The sequence below is a fragment of the Cinclus cinclus genome, chromosome 1 (assembly GCF_963662255.1).
Source record: "Cinclus cinclus chromosome 1, bCinCin1.1, whole genome shotgun sequence".
Taxonomy (NCBI): Eukaryota; Metazoa; Chordata; class Aves; order Passeriformes; family Cinclidae; genus Cinclus; species Cinclus cinclus.
The window spans coordinates 2422525-2436993 of NC_085046.1; the positions used below are offsets into that span (position 1 = coordinate 2422525).

At 50.5% G+C, this 14469-nt stretch overlaps 1 protein-coding gene across 1 annotated transcript; it reads left to right on the forward strand.

Moving 5' to 3' along the window:
* The first annotated feature begins 231 nt into the window (after nt 1-231).
* HHATL (hedgehog acyltransferase like) lies at nt 232-14178 on the forward strand. The gene is made up of 11 exons (XM_062493332.1): nt 232-340; nt 902-969; nt 1283-1396; nt 2147-2341; nt 3394-3603; nt 6756-6927; nt 8916-9060; nt 9386-9421; nt 10103-10304; nt 12204-12345; nt 14054-14178. Exons 1-11 carry the CDS (start codon nt 235-237, stop codon nt 14176-14178), a joined length of 1515 nt encoding a protein of 504 aa, XP_062349316.1. The 5' UTR covers nt 232-234.
* The last annotated feature ends 291 nt before the right edge of the window (nt 14179-14469 follow it).

Genomic DNA, 14469 nt, shown 5'->3' on the forward strand with positions numbered 1-14469 from the left:
AGGACCCTCTTTGCACCTGAGTGGTACCCCGGGGCTCAGCCCCAGGTGTGACCTTCTTCTTCTTCCCTTCAGCCTTCAGGGAAGCCAATAAAGCAGAGCTGGGGGGAGAGCAGCAGGAATTTAGGGTGTTGGAGGGGAGGAGGACAGATGAGCTCTCATTCCCGGTTTTCCTCTCTTTCCCTTTCCCAGGTGTGGATCCCTCCCTCGTGCCGGCTGGGGCTGTGACCTTCCACCATGGGGGTTAAAGCGATGCTCCCCAGCTACGAGCTGGGCTTTTATGCCCTCGTGGTGATCTGTGCTGTGCTCTACAGCGGCAGCGGCATCTTAGAGGCATCCAGAGGTAAAGCTGCCACCACATCCCCTGGGAGGGTCCAGAGTGTCAGCTGCCTGCTTTTACAGCTCTTGATACTACCAGCAGATCTCCGGCTTTGACTTTAGCAGAGAACAGCTTGGAAATCCTTTTTAAAAGGGTTTTTGCCTTTCTGTCCCTATTTCCACTGCTCAGGGCAAGGGGCTGCAGGATGTCAGAGGTCTCCAGGCAGTGGCACACCAGACAACCACCCTGCCTGTGCAGGGCTGATTTCCTTTGCTGTTTGTTTTTGGGGTTTTATGTGTTCGTTTTCTGTTTTTTTGTTTTTGTTTGGAAGCCCACAAACCTGAAAGTATTATGGGATCAGCCAGGGAGTGTGTAATGAGAAAAAAGCTTTGGTGAAAATTCCCACAGAAACCTGCAGTCACTGACTGTATTAGATGTCCTTGGCAATGAGGCACTTTTGGGACGGGGTACCTGAGCCCTCATGGCTCACTATCACAACGCTGAAGGTTCTGGGGCTGGCTTGAACCTGGATCCCGTTTCCCAGAGCTGTTTGTTTCTCTCCCTGTAACTCTGGTTCTTTTGCAGACAGCATGAACAGAAAGGCTTTTCGGGACGGCATAAAGCCAGGCTGGCACTACTTTGGCAGGAAGATGGTGAGTGAGGAAGGGCTTGGGCTTTTCCAGCTACAGACAGCCTGGTCAGGGGAGAAACAAAGCTGCTTTTTCTGCTACTGACACACTTTTTGTGATGTCTACGTGATTTGTGTTTTTGTCCCTGAAGTAGCAGGGAAAATGCCAGCCCTGAGGGGCTGTGGATGCTCCGCTTTGCGTGCGACCTCTGCACGTCCCTCCTGGGGCTTTATGTCCAACCTAAAGTGCTCGGGAGCCCTTGGGTGGAAAAGGGCAAGAAAAAGCTGTAAGAGCTGTGGGGCTGGGGGCAGTGAAGTGCCTGGTGCTGCTCCTGCAGGACGTGGCCGATTTCGAGTGGGTGATGTGGTTCACCTCGTTCAGGAACATCATCATCTTCGCCCTCTCGGGACACGTCCTCTTCGGCAAGATCTGCTCCATGACCGTGCCACAGGTGAGCAGGTGTAACGTGGTGGAATTTTCACCCCTTAATTAGTGGTTTGTTAGAAGTTTCTCCTGTCTTCACTCAGAGCCAGGATGAAAAGACATGAAGATGAATTTTCCTGTGTTTAGGATTGGTTGTTTATTAAATCTTATCTAAAGTACAGAAAGTTCAGCAACACTTCTAGCTATCAGCTAGAAGTGAGCAAATTGGAGAGAGATCCAGCTGCTGCAAGGTCTCTTAAAGCTAAGCAGTCCAATAGAGAATTAACACCTGTATTATTTATACTTTTGACCCAATAACCAAACCCCCATGACCCTCAGTGTGACACTAATTGTCCAACCAGAAAGTACTGCCTGAAATCATGAAGGAGGAGGAAGAAGACAGAAAGGAAACAGCACCCAAGATCCTCCATCTTGTCCCATACCTATTACTACATTATAAAAACCTCAAATTCCAAGTCCTTCACCATATGAAATCACACACTTCTGTTCAAACTACACACCAGTGATTCCAACTCCATCACTCAAATTTTGGGATCCTTCTCCAAGGCCTGAGATCAAAAGCAGTGTTCACCTGGGGGTCAGTGCCAGAAAGCACAGGAAGCTCAAAACCCCCAGGTTTATGGGATCCAACAAGCAGGGATGTATTGGCATTGGGTTTGAGAGCACCAGGGGTGGCCTGAGATGCTGTGGAAGGGTTTTGGGGGATGTTCTGGGGTTGTGGCTCTCACCATGCTGACCACAGCCTCTCTCTCTGCAGCACCGGGCTGTGATGTACATGATCTATGGGGTCCTGGCTGTGCTGGCCAGCATGGGGCTGGTCTACCTGATGATCATCCTGTCCCACTGCCTGCTCCTCTACTCGGTGGCCCTGGCCAAGCAGAAGTGGCTCTGCTACGTGGCCGGGCTCTGCTGCCTCGCCTCCTTCAAGGTGGAGCCCTTTGGCTCATGGCAGGTAGGTGTTGTCCTGGCCGTGTGTGTGCCTTGTCTCCAGCCCACTGCTGGCCATCTCCTCGGGGTTATCCCCAGGGAGGGCAGCCCCAGGCAGGCCCTGGCCATTTCTCCTGGCTGCATCAGAGCTCTCACAGCATTTTAGAGGGAAGGGACTGTTGAGGTGTGAGCTTGGGAATAATCCCACAGTGCTTATGTCATGTTTTGGTGGCTTCATGCTGCTCCAGAACAAAGGACATCTGAGTCCTTCTTGCTGCCCAGGCAGCAATTTGTCAGTCTGTTGCTGCCCTGCGCCTCAGTTTCCCCAGATGTTACAGAGCTGGAATGGATTCAGCCATGTCCATCTCTTAGGTCACAGCCCAGCTAAGATTTTATCTCACTCGTGGGTGGAGAGAAGCCCAGAAAGGACCTTATCAATATGTTCGGTCCCTCAGCAGGACAGTGCTCTCTCTCCCTGCCTCCAAAGATGTGCTCCCTCCTTCTCCACCAACCCCATGCTGGCTCTGCTTTGCTCTGTCACCCACGACAGGGTGATATTGCCACCTAAACCAAAGTCTGTGACCAACAGCTGCTTGGTGACACAGTCAAGAGGATTTACCTCTATCTACCCAGCTCCTGACTGCTCTGAGCTGCAGGAGCCAGCTGGGAAATAGAGCCCTAGTTTTCTCTTTCTAGCTCATTAACTTCAGAGACAATTGGTGTCAGGGAATAATTAGAGGTTTTCCTTGAACTGAAAACTAAACTGACAGAGATCGGGGTTAGAGAAGATGTTAGGAAAGAATTCCTCCCTGTGAGGATGGGCAGGCCCTGGCACAGGGTGCCCAGAGCAGCTGTGGCCGCCCCTGGAAGTGTCCAAGGCCAGGTTGGAAGGGGCTGGGAGCAACCTGGGATAGCAGAAGATGCCCATGCCCATGGCAGGGGTTGGAACTGGATGGGCTTTAAGGTCCCCCCAACCCAAACCATTCCCTGCTGCCCCAGGACTGGTGTCCCTCACAAAGCAAGGCAGCACAGAAGAGGCACCACGTTCCTGGTGGTAACTCCCTGTTTCTTGTCCAGAGCGGGTTTGTAACGGGAGCTTTTGATCTCCAAGATGTACTTTTCTATGGGGGATGCACCTTCACCATCGTGCGCTGCATGAGCTTTGCCCTCGAGAGCTCTGAGAAGGAAGAGGGCATCTACTCCATCTTCGACCTCCTCAAGTACAACTTCTACCTCCCATTCTTCTTCTTCGGGCCTGTCATGACGTTTGACCAGTTCCACGCCCAGGTGAGTGATCCTGAGGCCAGATTGGAGCAGGATTTCTCCCCAAAATCTGTTTGCTTGGGGTTAATGCCTACAAAACCCCCAACTTTTGCCACAGTGAAGATGCAAATGGTTGTAGTACTTGTTGTGGTCAGCTCCAGTCTTTGGCTGTGCATTTTTGTGGGGAGGGTCATAAACTGTTGGATTTTTAACCTTTGTTTTGTTTTATTTGGCTATTTTCACTGACTAATTCACCATGGGAGATCTTGCTGTGATGTCTTTGCTCCCTGGCATCTGCACTGCTTGGTGCCTCAGTTTCCTTGTACTGTCACCCCAGCACCTTCATGGGCATGCCCACCCATGGGACCTCTGCATGCTGTAACAACAAGGACATTTCTTGTCCTTTTCTGTCCAGCTGCTTCACCCAGGGAGCAGGAGCTTCCAGGGATGGCTTGTGTGTCTTTAGATCAAGTTTTTTTCTCAGGAAATAAATAAGATCAGATGGAAGACTGAGTTCCAGCAACTGGGGGCTCCCTGATTCCCCAGGTCTTTGCCTGTTCCACATAACCAAGAGAGCTTTTGGATGAACAGACTCCAAACAGAGCTGGAGAACACCAGCAGAAACCTGGGCTGGAACCTCTGGAGTTGTTCCACAGTCCAAGATCAAGGAAACCAGCAGTGCTGCATCCCCCCTCACTCTTCCCACCTCAACCTCCCTCTGCACCAAGGATCAGCCTTGGCCACCAAAGCAAACTGGTGATGCTGGCAAAGGGAGGCGTTTGGTTAGCAGTGATGCTGTGGAGGATTCCCACCACCACCCACGGTTCCTTTTGCAGAAGAACTGCTACACAGAGTTTTTGGACACACACGAATACTTGGGTACAAGAATGTTTTGGGAAAACATTTGTGAATTCAGAAGGAAATCCAGCCCAGGGTGGGGGAGAGCAGCCAGAGCCTCATGGTGAGGAGAAGACCAAAGACCCACCAGCCCAGCACCTTCTCTCACAGGTGGGGCTGGTTCTGGTTGCTTAAGAAAGGGTCTGCACTGCGATGTTTCCTCCAGGACAAACCATGATCCCAGTCCTACTCCTTGCCTGCTCTTCACCTCTGGAATTAACAACTTCCTAAAAGGAGCAAGGGCCCTCGGTTTTTCCTGGACATATAAAAAGTGATTTTTAGAGCATTCGTCCCTCAAGATCATAAAGTCAGCTCTGGTGTCCCCATCAGGGATGAAGCCAGGTACCTGTAAATGGGGACATGAAACTCCTCATGTCTCCAACACCTGAACTCCCACTGTTCCTGCAGAGCTGGATCCAGAGGGAGTTTTATTTCCTGCTCCTTTGCATGACCCCAAAACAGAATGTCTAGAGACACTTAATGAGTAATTGCCCTCTCTGCTGCTTCCAAACGCTCACCCCAAAAGCACAAGGATTAAGTCCCCAGCCCCTTTCCCCTGCCCCAGCCAGGGGTCCTGGCTTGGCCTGACCACCACTGCCATCTCCTGGCTACATCCCCCTGCACTGCTGGAGATGAGGCTGGCTGCAGAGGTGAATTCTTAATTGCCCAAGAGCAATTAGGGCAGGAGGCAGGTAGAACCCTTCCTCAGGGTGGGATGTATGGCCCAGTTAGAGATCAGATCTGTCCCTTTTGGATCCCACTGGTCCTACATCCTGGTGGAACTCTCGTATCCCTGTGTGACATGGGAACTCATCTATAACAGGGTTTGGCCAGCCACATTTGGGAGAAGCATCTTTCTCACTGAGATCAAGGGAACAAATCCCCTTCTCTAGGGTTGGGAGTGTGGGGGACACAGCCCTGATCCAAAGGGGGTGATGGCCAAGTGCTGGAACCTCACAGAGATGTGAGGATGAGAGGAAACAACCTCAAGTTACATCAGGGGAGGCTTAGACAGGATATTAGGAATAATTTCTTCAAGGAAATGGTTGTTAAACATTGGAACAGGCTATCCAGGGCAGTGGTAGAGTCACCATCCCTGGAGATATTTCCAAGATGCGTAGATGTGGCACTTAGGGACAGGGTTTAGTGGTGGGCTTGGCAGTGCTGGGTCAATGCTTGTACTCAATGATCTTAATGGATTTTTCCAGCCTAAGACATTCTATGATTCCATGCAAGGAGGGTTCTGTATCCTCCCACACATTTCCATGCCAGACCCGGTCCTCCCTCAGATCAGGGTCCAGCGACCTTTTTGTATCCTCAAAGCACCTGGTACTTAACAGACACCAAAAAAATCTGTCAAAGGCTTTAATTCTCAGGAATCATCTGGACTTGACAACAGGGCTGGTGCAGCAGCCTCTGGATTATGCAGGGAGAGCTCCCACCTCTCACAGGGAATAAAGGGAAGTAATAAACATAAGAGGATTTTGAATACAGCAGCAATTTTACAGTGATGCGGGGAAGCAAGGACATCGCTCTGCCCTGTGTAATCCTGAGAGCTCACTCTGGTGATATTTTTATGACAATGACCAGAGATGTGGCAGCTCCTGGAGCCAAACCCCAGCCCTTGTTTGTGCAAGACACAGCAGAGATGAACTCCCCATCAATCAGGTCCCACCGATCCAGGACAGACCCTCTTGTTTACAGCAGGAGTCTGCAGTAGAAGCCTCAGACATCATCTGTTCTCCTCCCAGATGACCCTGGACAAAAATACCCCAGGCCCTGAGAGATGTCAGGTTGGGATTCCAACCCTGGAATCCATCCTGGAGATGGGATGGGTGCAAGCATTTTCTCCCTCTTAGTGTCCTTTGGAAGGGGTTGTCCTTAAGCAAAGTTGGTTTTCTGAGTACATTGCTGCAGAATATGAAACCCTGGGAGCTCCCTGGTCAGAGTGGATTTCACCCCCCTGAAGTCCCTGAATACAGCCAGACCCTTGTGTGACCACATGCCCGCTCTGCTGGGAAATCCCTGGGAAAGCAGAATGATGATGATCCCACTGCTGTGGGTGGGACACGTCCTGTTCCTTGTGGATGTGCCCACCTGAGCCAGCCCTTGGATCTTCCTTAATCAGTGGAAATTTGGGCCACGTAGCCCACGGCGTGATTTCTGAAGGAGAACGATGACTCCATCCCTAGTTGGACTTTGACCATCCTTCTGGGTGAAGGAACAATGGCCACCCTGTCCCTGGGCTCAGCCCTGCCCTGGTTTGTCCCTCCCTTCAGGTGAGCACCCGAGAGCTGCGACGCAAGGACGACGAGATGAAGAACATCCGTGTCAATGCCCTGCTCCACGTGGGGGCCATCGTGGCTGTGGACATCTTCTTCCACTTCTTCTACATCCTCACCCTCCCTTCCGACCTGAAGTTTGTGAACCGCCTCTCGGACTGGTCCTTGGGTGAGTGGCTGTGCTTGGGCATGTTCACCCCTTTGCTCAGCTCCAAGGCAGTTGTGAGTGATCCAGATCTCCACCCATCCCCCTTGAGAGGCTTTGGGAATGCCTGTGTTGGACAGGTTTGAGTAAAAGCCCCTCATCCTCCCGCTGGCCACGCACAGAGCTGGGGTTGGGCAGCCCTGGGAAGCACATGGTGCTGGTCTGACCTTTTCATGGTGTCAGTTGTTTAGTTTGGGGTTTAGGAAGCTGAGCACCAAGATATTTTTGTTACCTTTGGGCTGGAAGGGAGCTCAGCACCTCTGAAAAATCAGCAGGACACAGAAATCACATGCAGCAATGCCAAGCTTGATTGCAGGCAAGGAAAGTTGTCCATAGGGTGGTGAAACACTGGGAGAGGTACCCAGAGAGGTTAGGGATTGTCACAAAAGAGACATATTCAACATTAAATGGACAATGTCCAGGGGAAACATAATCTCTACCTAAAGTTGGGTGTTCTCCATGGCTGGACGAGAGACCTCCTGAAGGAAAATTCCCAGGTTATCTTGGTTTGAAAGACAGGTGTCTGCTAAGGAAGGTAGGAGCCTCTCTTGAAATGGAAAATGTAAACCCCCTCCCTCCAAATTATTATAATTCTGAAATTAAGGAGATCTCGGGCAAAGATATGGGAATAGGAATGACAGTTCTTTACTAGGAAAATTAAAATAAAAATACAGTATTACAGAAAACCAAAGCACTGCCAGAGTGAGAATCCAAGCTGACGCCCCATCAGTCACTCAGGGTGTTGGAGCAGTCCCATTAAATGATGGCTGCATCCTCCTGCAGTGAAAGATGTGGTTCTGTTGGAGCAGTGCTCCTGGAGAAGGTGCAGTTTTCCTCTGAAGGTCCAGTGATGATGTAGAAGGGTCTGCTTTTCCTCTGGGATCCAGTGGGAAAAGGCTGCTCTGATGTTCCAAATCTCAGATTTTATCTGGGTAGGAAATGCTTGGATCCTCCCCCTGGGTGGAGCATCTCCCAATGGGATGATGGAGTTTTATCAGTCGTGCAGGGGGACTCAATGGCCAATGACCAATTAACAGAAATTATCTCCCTGGTGGAAGGATGGGTTGAGGAAATGATAAAGAGCACTGCCCCAGCTGGTTTTAAATGATGATAGAATACACACTGCTGGTTACATCTTGAATTGCAACCTAAGCCCCCATGATAAGTGATGGAAGCAGCACTTACCTTCAGCTGGGTGGAGGATTCCAGATGAACAAATGCTGTCTGGTGGCAGCATTTCAGACACTACCACACAGCAGAAGCCAAGCAGGGGCTGGAGCAGCCTCATGTCTCTCTAGAGTGGCAGCTTGAGGCCAGGATAAAATCCTAATGCAGCTGGAGTGGTGCTGCCATGGATTTAGGGTGTCCCAAGAGCCCTGGCTACATGGATCCCGTGTTATTCCAGAGGGGGCTGAGCTCTTCTGACTGTACTGACCACACCTGCCTGGCCCAGGGTGGGAGCATCCCTTAATCTGGATCCCACCAAGACAGGGGCATTTTAGCAGCTCTTTGCAGAGGCATTTGAAGTGTTTAGGCGCTGTCCCTGCAGGGTTTGTTTCCCAGTGTCAGAGACCTCTTTAAGTCAGAGGTTCTGACCCTGGCTCTACTGTAGCATGTACATTATTACATCTGTGGTCTGAGGGAGCTGGGGTGGGGGGAATCCTGATGGAGATGCCAATAAAACCTCAGAGACGAGACCTGAGAACTGTGAGGAGTTCATCAGAGCTTAACAAGCCTCAGAGGGAAGGCACAATGATGGAATAAATGACTTTATAAACAGAACTTCTTGCACTACTAAAACCAAGAAGCAGTTTGCTCCCTAATACCCTGAGAAAAAAAACTGTCCTTTGGTTCAAGCCTCTTAAAATCTTGATTTTAAAGGATTTGCTCTGCAGAAATTCTGATGGATTCCTGTTCCTTTTTTCCCCATTTGATTCCCATTTTTGCTCCAGCTGGCCTGGCCTACTCCAATTTGGTGTATGACTGGGTGAAAGCTGCTGTCATGTTTGGGGTCATCAACACCATCGCCAGACTGGACCACCTGGACCCACCCCAGCCCCCAAAATGCATCACCATGCTCTACATCTTTGCTGAAACGTGAGTACCCCACGAGCAGGAGCAAAGAATGTTTGAGCTGGACAGGGCTTGTGTGGAGGGGAGGACACCTGGGCTGTCCTGGGCACCTAAAACCATTGTATAGACCTGGCCAGAACCCAGGGAAATATTCTTAGGTGGGGAGAAATAGATAAGGAGAAAAGTTAAACCACATCTCTAGTGGCATCTGTCCAAGGAAGGAGCCTGGAGGACTTCTGTGAGCAAGGTCCAAGATGTGCCTTGCCAGGGGGTTGGGTGTTTTCTCTGTTTCAACAGGGGTTTTTTTTATTGTCACTGTGCGTTTCAACATGTTCTTATCTTATTTTAGGCATTTTGACAGAGGGATTAATGACTGGCTCTGCAAGTAAGTGTTCAGTCAACCACCTCCAGTCTTGGTTCAGGGTCTTCCCTTCCATCCCAGAGCTATGAAGCATCACATGTTGCTCATCCCAAAGCTGGGGTGTCCTCTTTTCTGGATAAATCCCACTATTTGCTCTGTTTAGCCCCAAACCCGTTAAATTAATTGCACGAAGAGCAACAGCCCCTTCCTCCAAAGCTGGGAGTGCTGTCCCAAAATCCTTTTAAGTCTGGTGGCTTTAATGTTCCCTCAGAGGAGGAAGAGCCAGCATTCTGTCTCTCCAGGAGGAAAAGGGAGCTGTAGTTCCATCTGCATCCTCCTCAGCCCTTCACCTCCCTTCATCCACGAGTTCACACCAGCAAACCTCTGCTGAGAGGGTTGGTGGCTGCTTTGTGATAAAGTCCTGAGCACCACCAAATCTGAGAGAGCCTCCAGCTCTGGAGACCCCCAAGTTTTACCTGCCAGAGGGGGAAAGGTGGATATTTTGTCCTTGAGCATTTATAGGTTTGTAGGGACACAAGTCACAAGCGGTTGGGGCACAGCAAAAATCAGTTTTTTTGCCAGAGCACCCTTCCTCTTTTACTGGGAAGTTCTGGACTGACCTGTCTGTGAGGGAGTTTGGGAGAAGAAATTCCAGAGAGGTCTCCTGGGTTACAAGGAGCACCAACCACCTTCCCTGGCTTTTAGATATGTGTATGACCACCTTGGAGAGAACCACGACAGCATCCTGAAGGAGCTGGTGGCCAGCATCAGCACCTTTGCCATCACCACTCTGTGGCTGGGGCCCTGCCAGGTGGTTTACATCTGGTCCCTCGTCAACTGCTTCGGCCTCAACTTTGAGCTCTGGGTGCAGAAATTCTTCCAGCTGGGGCCCTTTGCCAAACTGGAGGTGAGGAGCTGCAAGGGGGATGGGGAGAGGTCAAGGGGGCTGGGGACAAACTCTAGTGCTGGAGGGAGCTCACACTGGATGGAAGGAGTCAGATTTTTGGCTGAGGCTGGAGAGCAGAATCCCTGAGGATGCCATGAGGCTCCACAGCCTGGCCTCCTGTGTGGAGACCTGAAGCTCTTTCCTGTAGCCTTTAAAATCATGGAATCATTATGCTGGGAAAGACCAAGTCCAGCTGTCTACCCAGCACCGCCACCATGTCCACCACTAAACCACATCCTTCAGTGACATATCCACCTGGTTTTTGTTTGATTGTTTTTTGGGGTTTTTTTTAACATTTTCAGGGATGGTGATATCCCTGGGCAATCCTTGGGATCAGCTACTGAGCTGTGCAAGGGAAGCACGGTCCTGGTGCTCTGTGTCCCTTTGTTTTGTGCACTTTGTCACCCACCCAGAGCAAACAAACTCCTGCCCCTATGATGCCTCACAGGAAATTTAGATTGGGGTGGAAATTCCAGAAGTCCAAGAGAAGCAGGAATGCATCTCCAGTGAGGCATCAAAGTGCCACAAACGGACACAAAACATGAAGTCTGTCCTTGGGAATACATTTATGCACATGGGGAATATTTGTGGGGAATATCCAGATTCTGTGAGCTTATAGGGAAATGCTTATATATTTCCCGATGGGAATAATTTGTTATTCTTGTTCTACAAAGCATCTTGGCATTCTCAGTGGGTTTGATCTGATTTCTTTTAAATGCAAGTGTTTGGATGCTAAAACAATTTTTTAAAAAACACTTCAAAGCATAGTGCCTGTCTCTGTTTGGGACCAAGGTGTCTCAGGGACATACTGGAAAAAATATCTTTAAAACTTCCACCCTGGAAACAATTATGTTCCTTATTTCTTTTTCCCAATTTAAAGTCTGGAGGTCCTAAAGATCTATTTTGAATAAAAACCGTGGAGAGCTCTCCTTGTTGAACTCTGAATCAGATTAAGGCTTTCACAGGCAGTGAAATCTCCTTCCCTGCAACACCACAATTCCCAGCACTAAGTGGCCTGGGGATTCACCATGCTCTTTGAAGGCTGCTATAAACTCCTTCCCTGCTCCACTCACAGCAGCTGATCCTGGAGATTATGTGCCAGTGACAATTCCACTCTGCTGCTGTCATTAGTTTTGAGCAGGTTTTTCTCTTTTTAATTCCTAAGAAACGTTTTTTCCAGGACCCAGGAGCGAATTGCATGTAGGGCTAATAATAATCCTGGAATACAACAGATTCTTCTGCCTTGGGGAGTGGCTTACCCAAGGTAAGAGATGGAGAAAGAAGGACTCAACCATTTCATTTTGAAGAGGCTCTGAGAGAGCTGGAGAAGAACTTGTGACAAGGACGTGGAGGGACAGGACAAGGAGTAATAGATTTAAAGTGATGGAGGGCAGGTTTAGATGGGATCCTGGGAAAGAATTCTTCCACTGTGAGGGTGGTGAGGCCCTGGCACAGGGTGCCCAGAGCAGATGTGGCTGCCCCTGGATCCCTGGAAGTGTCCAAGGCCAGGCTGGACACTGGGACTGGAGCACTTTGGGATAGTGGAAGGTGTCCCTGCCCATGGCAGGGGGTGGAATGAATGATCCTTAAGATCCCTTCAAACCCAAACTTTTCCATGTGTCTGTGATTCTACAATTGTCATGAAACTGTGTCTAATACCTTGCCCCTACCCATGGGACCCAGAGTCCCTAAAGCAGCAGAGCACTTTTGCCTTGTCCTTGTATTTCTTCATTCCAGAGGCACTAAAAGCTGCTCTGATTTTTGCCTCCTCTCTGGGATCCCAGCTGGGGTTTGCTGGAGCTGCACCAGTCACCCCTTTTCCTTAGAGATGCTTTTCCCTCTGCCCCTCTCTTCTCCCAGGCCAAGCTCTCAGGGGCCATGTCTCGGAGGATCAGGGCAGCTTTTGGGGCAGTGAACTTCTGGGCCATCGTCCTCTACAACATCCTGGCCCTCAACAGCCTGGAGTTTGCACTGCTGGTGACCAAGAGACTCCTTGTGATGGGTAAGGTGCTGCCTGCCAGCCTTCCCCATTTGAGACCCCTGTCTTGGGGGGGATCACATTGGTACGGGACCTGAGGACTGGGATTTTGAATCCTTTAGGGTCCAAAGTGCCCTGGCCCCTGGCCTGTGGTGTGGCTGCTCCAAATGTCCTTAATTCATGTGCAAAAAGTGCAGGCAGTGGTTTCTTAGCCCCACCAGGTCCTCACTGCGTGCTCTGGGGTGCCAGCTGCCTTCCTGCTGTGCTTGGATTGATGCCTGGAGAGGCTCCCTGGAACAAAGGCTAGGCAGTGTTAGAGGAATAAAATAAGGATTTATTGAAGGGCCTTCACAGGATACACCCTGGGCAGTACAAGAGCACAGCCGTGGTTCCACCCGAGATGGACCCTGGGTCATGAGTTCTGACACTTTTATAAGTTTGGGTCCATTTCCTTCTTGGGGTTCATTGTCCAATTCCAGCTCCAGGTTCTGCAGTCCCACCCTCCCAGATTCTCCCCTCAATTCTCTGCTGTTTGCACTTTTTGGGGCTGGAGCTGCAGCGGTGTCCTTGGCTGTGGGGCTGGAAAAGGATTGTTTTGTGTGACTGAGCTGTGAGCAGAACTTGTAACACTTCATATGGAGTTCAGAGTCACACACTAAGTTACAGAGTCTGAAAAATATGGAAGCTAAAAATTAAGGCATCAGTACAGCTCCTGGCACAGCCTGACACTGGTTTAGTCTCCCTGGAGCACTGCAAGGGCCACATTAAGCCCTCACCAAGCAGGACTGAGTCCCTGCCTGTGCAGTGCTCCCCTTGCTGGAGAAAGGGGTTGACTCATCCTGCCTCATTTCCTCTGCTCCAGCAGATGTTCCTGCATCATTCTGAAGGTGACAGGTACAAATCCTCATCCTGTGGTCTGTACATTTCTAACAGTGGATTGTGGCACTGCTTTGAAGCCTTCATGAGCTGCCCAGGGTATAAATAGCCATCAGGAGCCAGCGTGCTGCAGCCTCTGTGGGATGGGGCTGGCGCAGGGGATGGATAATGTCACACTTGGTGTGCCAGGAGTGCCTGCCCGCTGAGCTCGCTGGCTTTTGCTGGTTGCATTATTCATTGCAGGGCTCCTGTTTTAGCAGGAACAAACCCTGGATCCACCCCTCTGCTGTGGATACCAGATTTGTGATTGCAAACACCATCAGACCCTTCCGAAGAGGAGGGAGAGCTCCAGGCTCTGTCACTGACGTAGGTGACAAAAAGATGTATTTTCCTGGGTGGACATTCTGTTCCCACTTAGTGCAGGACAAGGCTGGGGTTGATCCTCACCATCAGTGGGGCCCAAAATCTTCCAGAAGGTCACAGTGTTGAGCAATGATGGATATGGGCAGAAAGTCAACCATGATTCCTGAACTTGGGGAAGGATTTTTGGGGGTAAGAGGGGCTCAAAGCCCCTCCAGCATGTCCCCACATTAGCTGCACTCCATGGTGCCTTGGTGGGCTCAGGCACAGCTTCATTTAATCTGAGGATTTCCCTCTTCTCTCGGTGAAGCTGCAGGGCTGGACCTACAAAACAAAACAAAAAAAAAACAACAAAAAAACCAAAACAAAACGTCCTTGGCCACCATGAGCTTGTGGGACCCCCAGACCCACCTGAGAAGCAGCTGTGCTGGTGAAGAATTGTCCTTGTTGGGTGAGCAGCCACAGCTGGATGACCATGTGTCCCTCCCTGCTCTAGGTTTCCCTGTGAGCACCTTGTCCATCTGGTTCATCACGTACTGCGGAGTGCAGCTGATCAAGGAGCGTGAGCGCATCCTGGCCATCGAGGAGGAGGAGAAGGGTGACAAGGCAAAGGTGGAGTAGGGGGAGGCACCACAGGCTTGTCCCAAAGCCTCCTCTCCCTTCCAGCCACTGCTGCCAGGCCAGCCACTGGCCAGGGCTCTCCAAGCCCTCCTGACAATCCGACTGCTGTAGCTCATCCACGTAGAACTCACCTGGAAGGCACAGGTCACCCCCTTGCTGCAGGAAAGATTCTCCATCAGGCACAGCGGGTGTTTCACTGTCTCCCCAGGATGCTGAGGCAGCTCCCAGGACGTTTTTTTCACGCCAGAGTTGTCCTCATTGTTTTTCTGACCCTCTGACATTGTGCAGGCT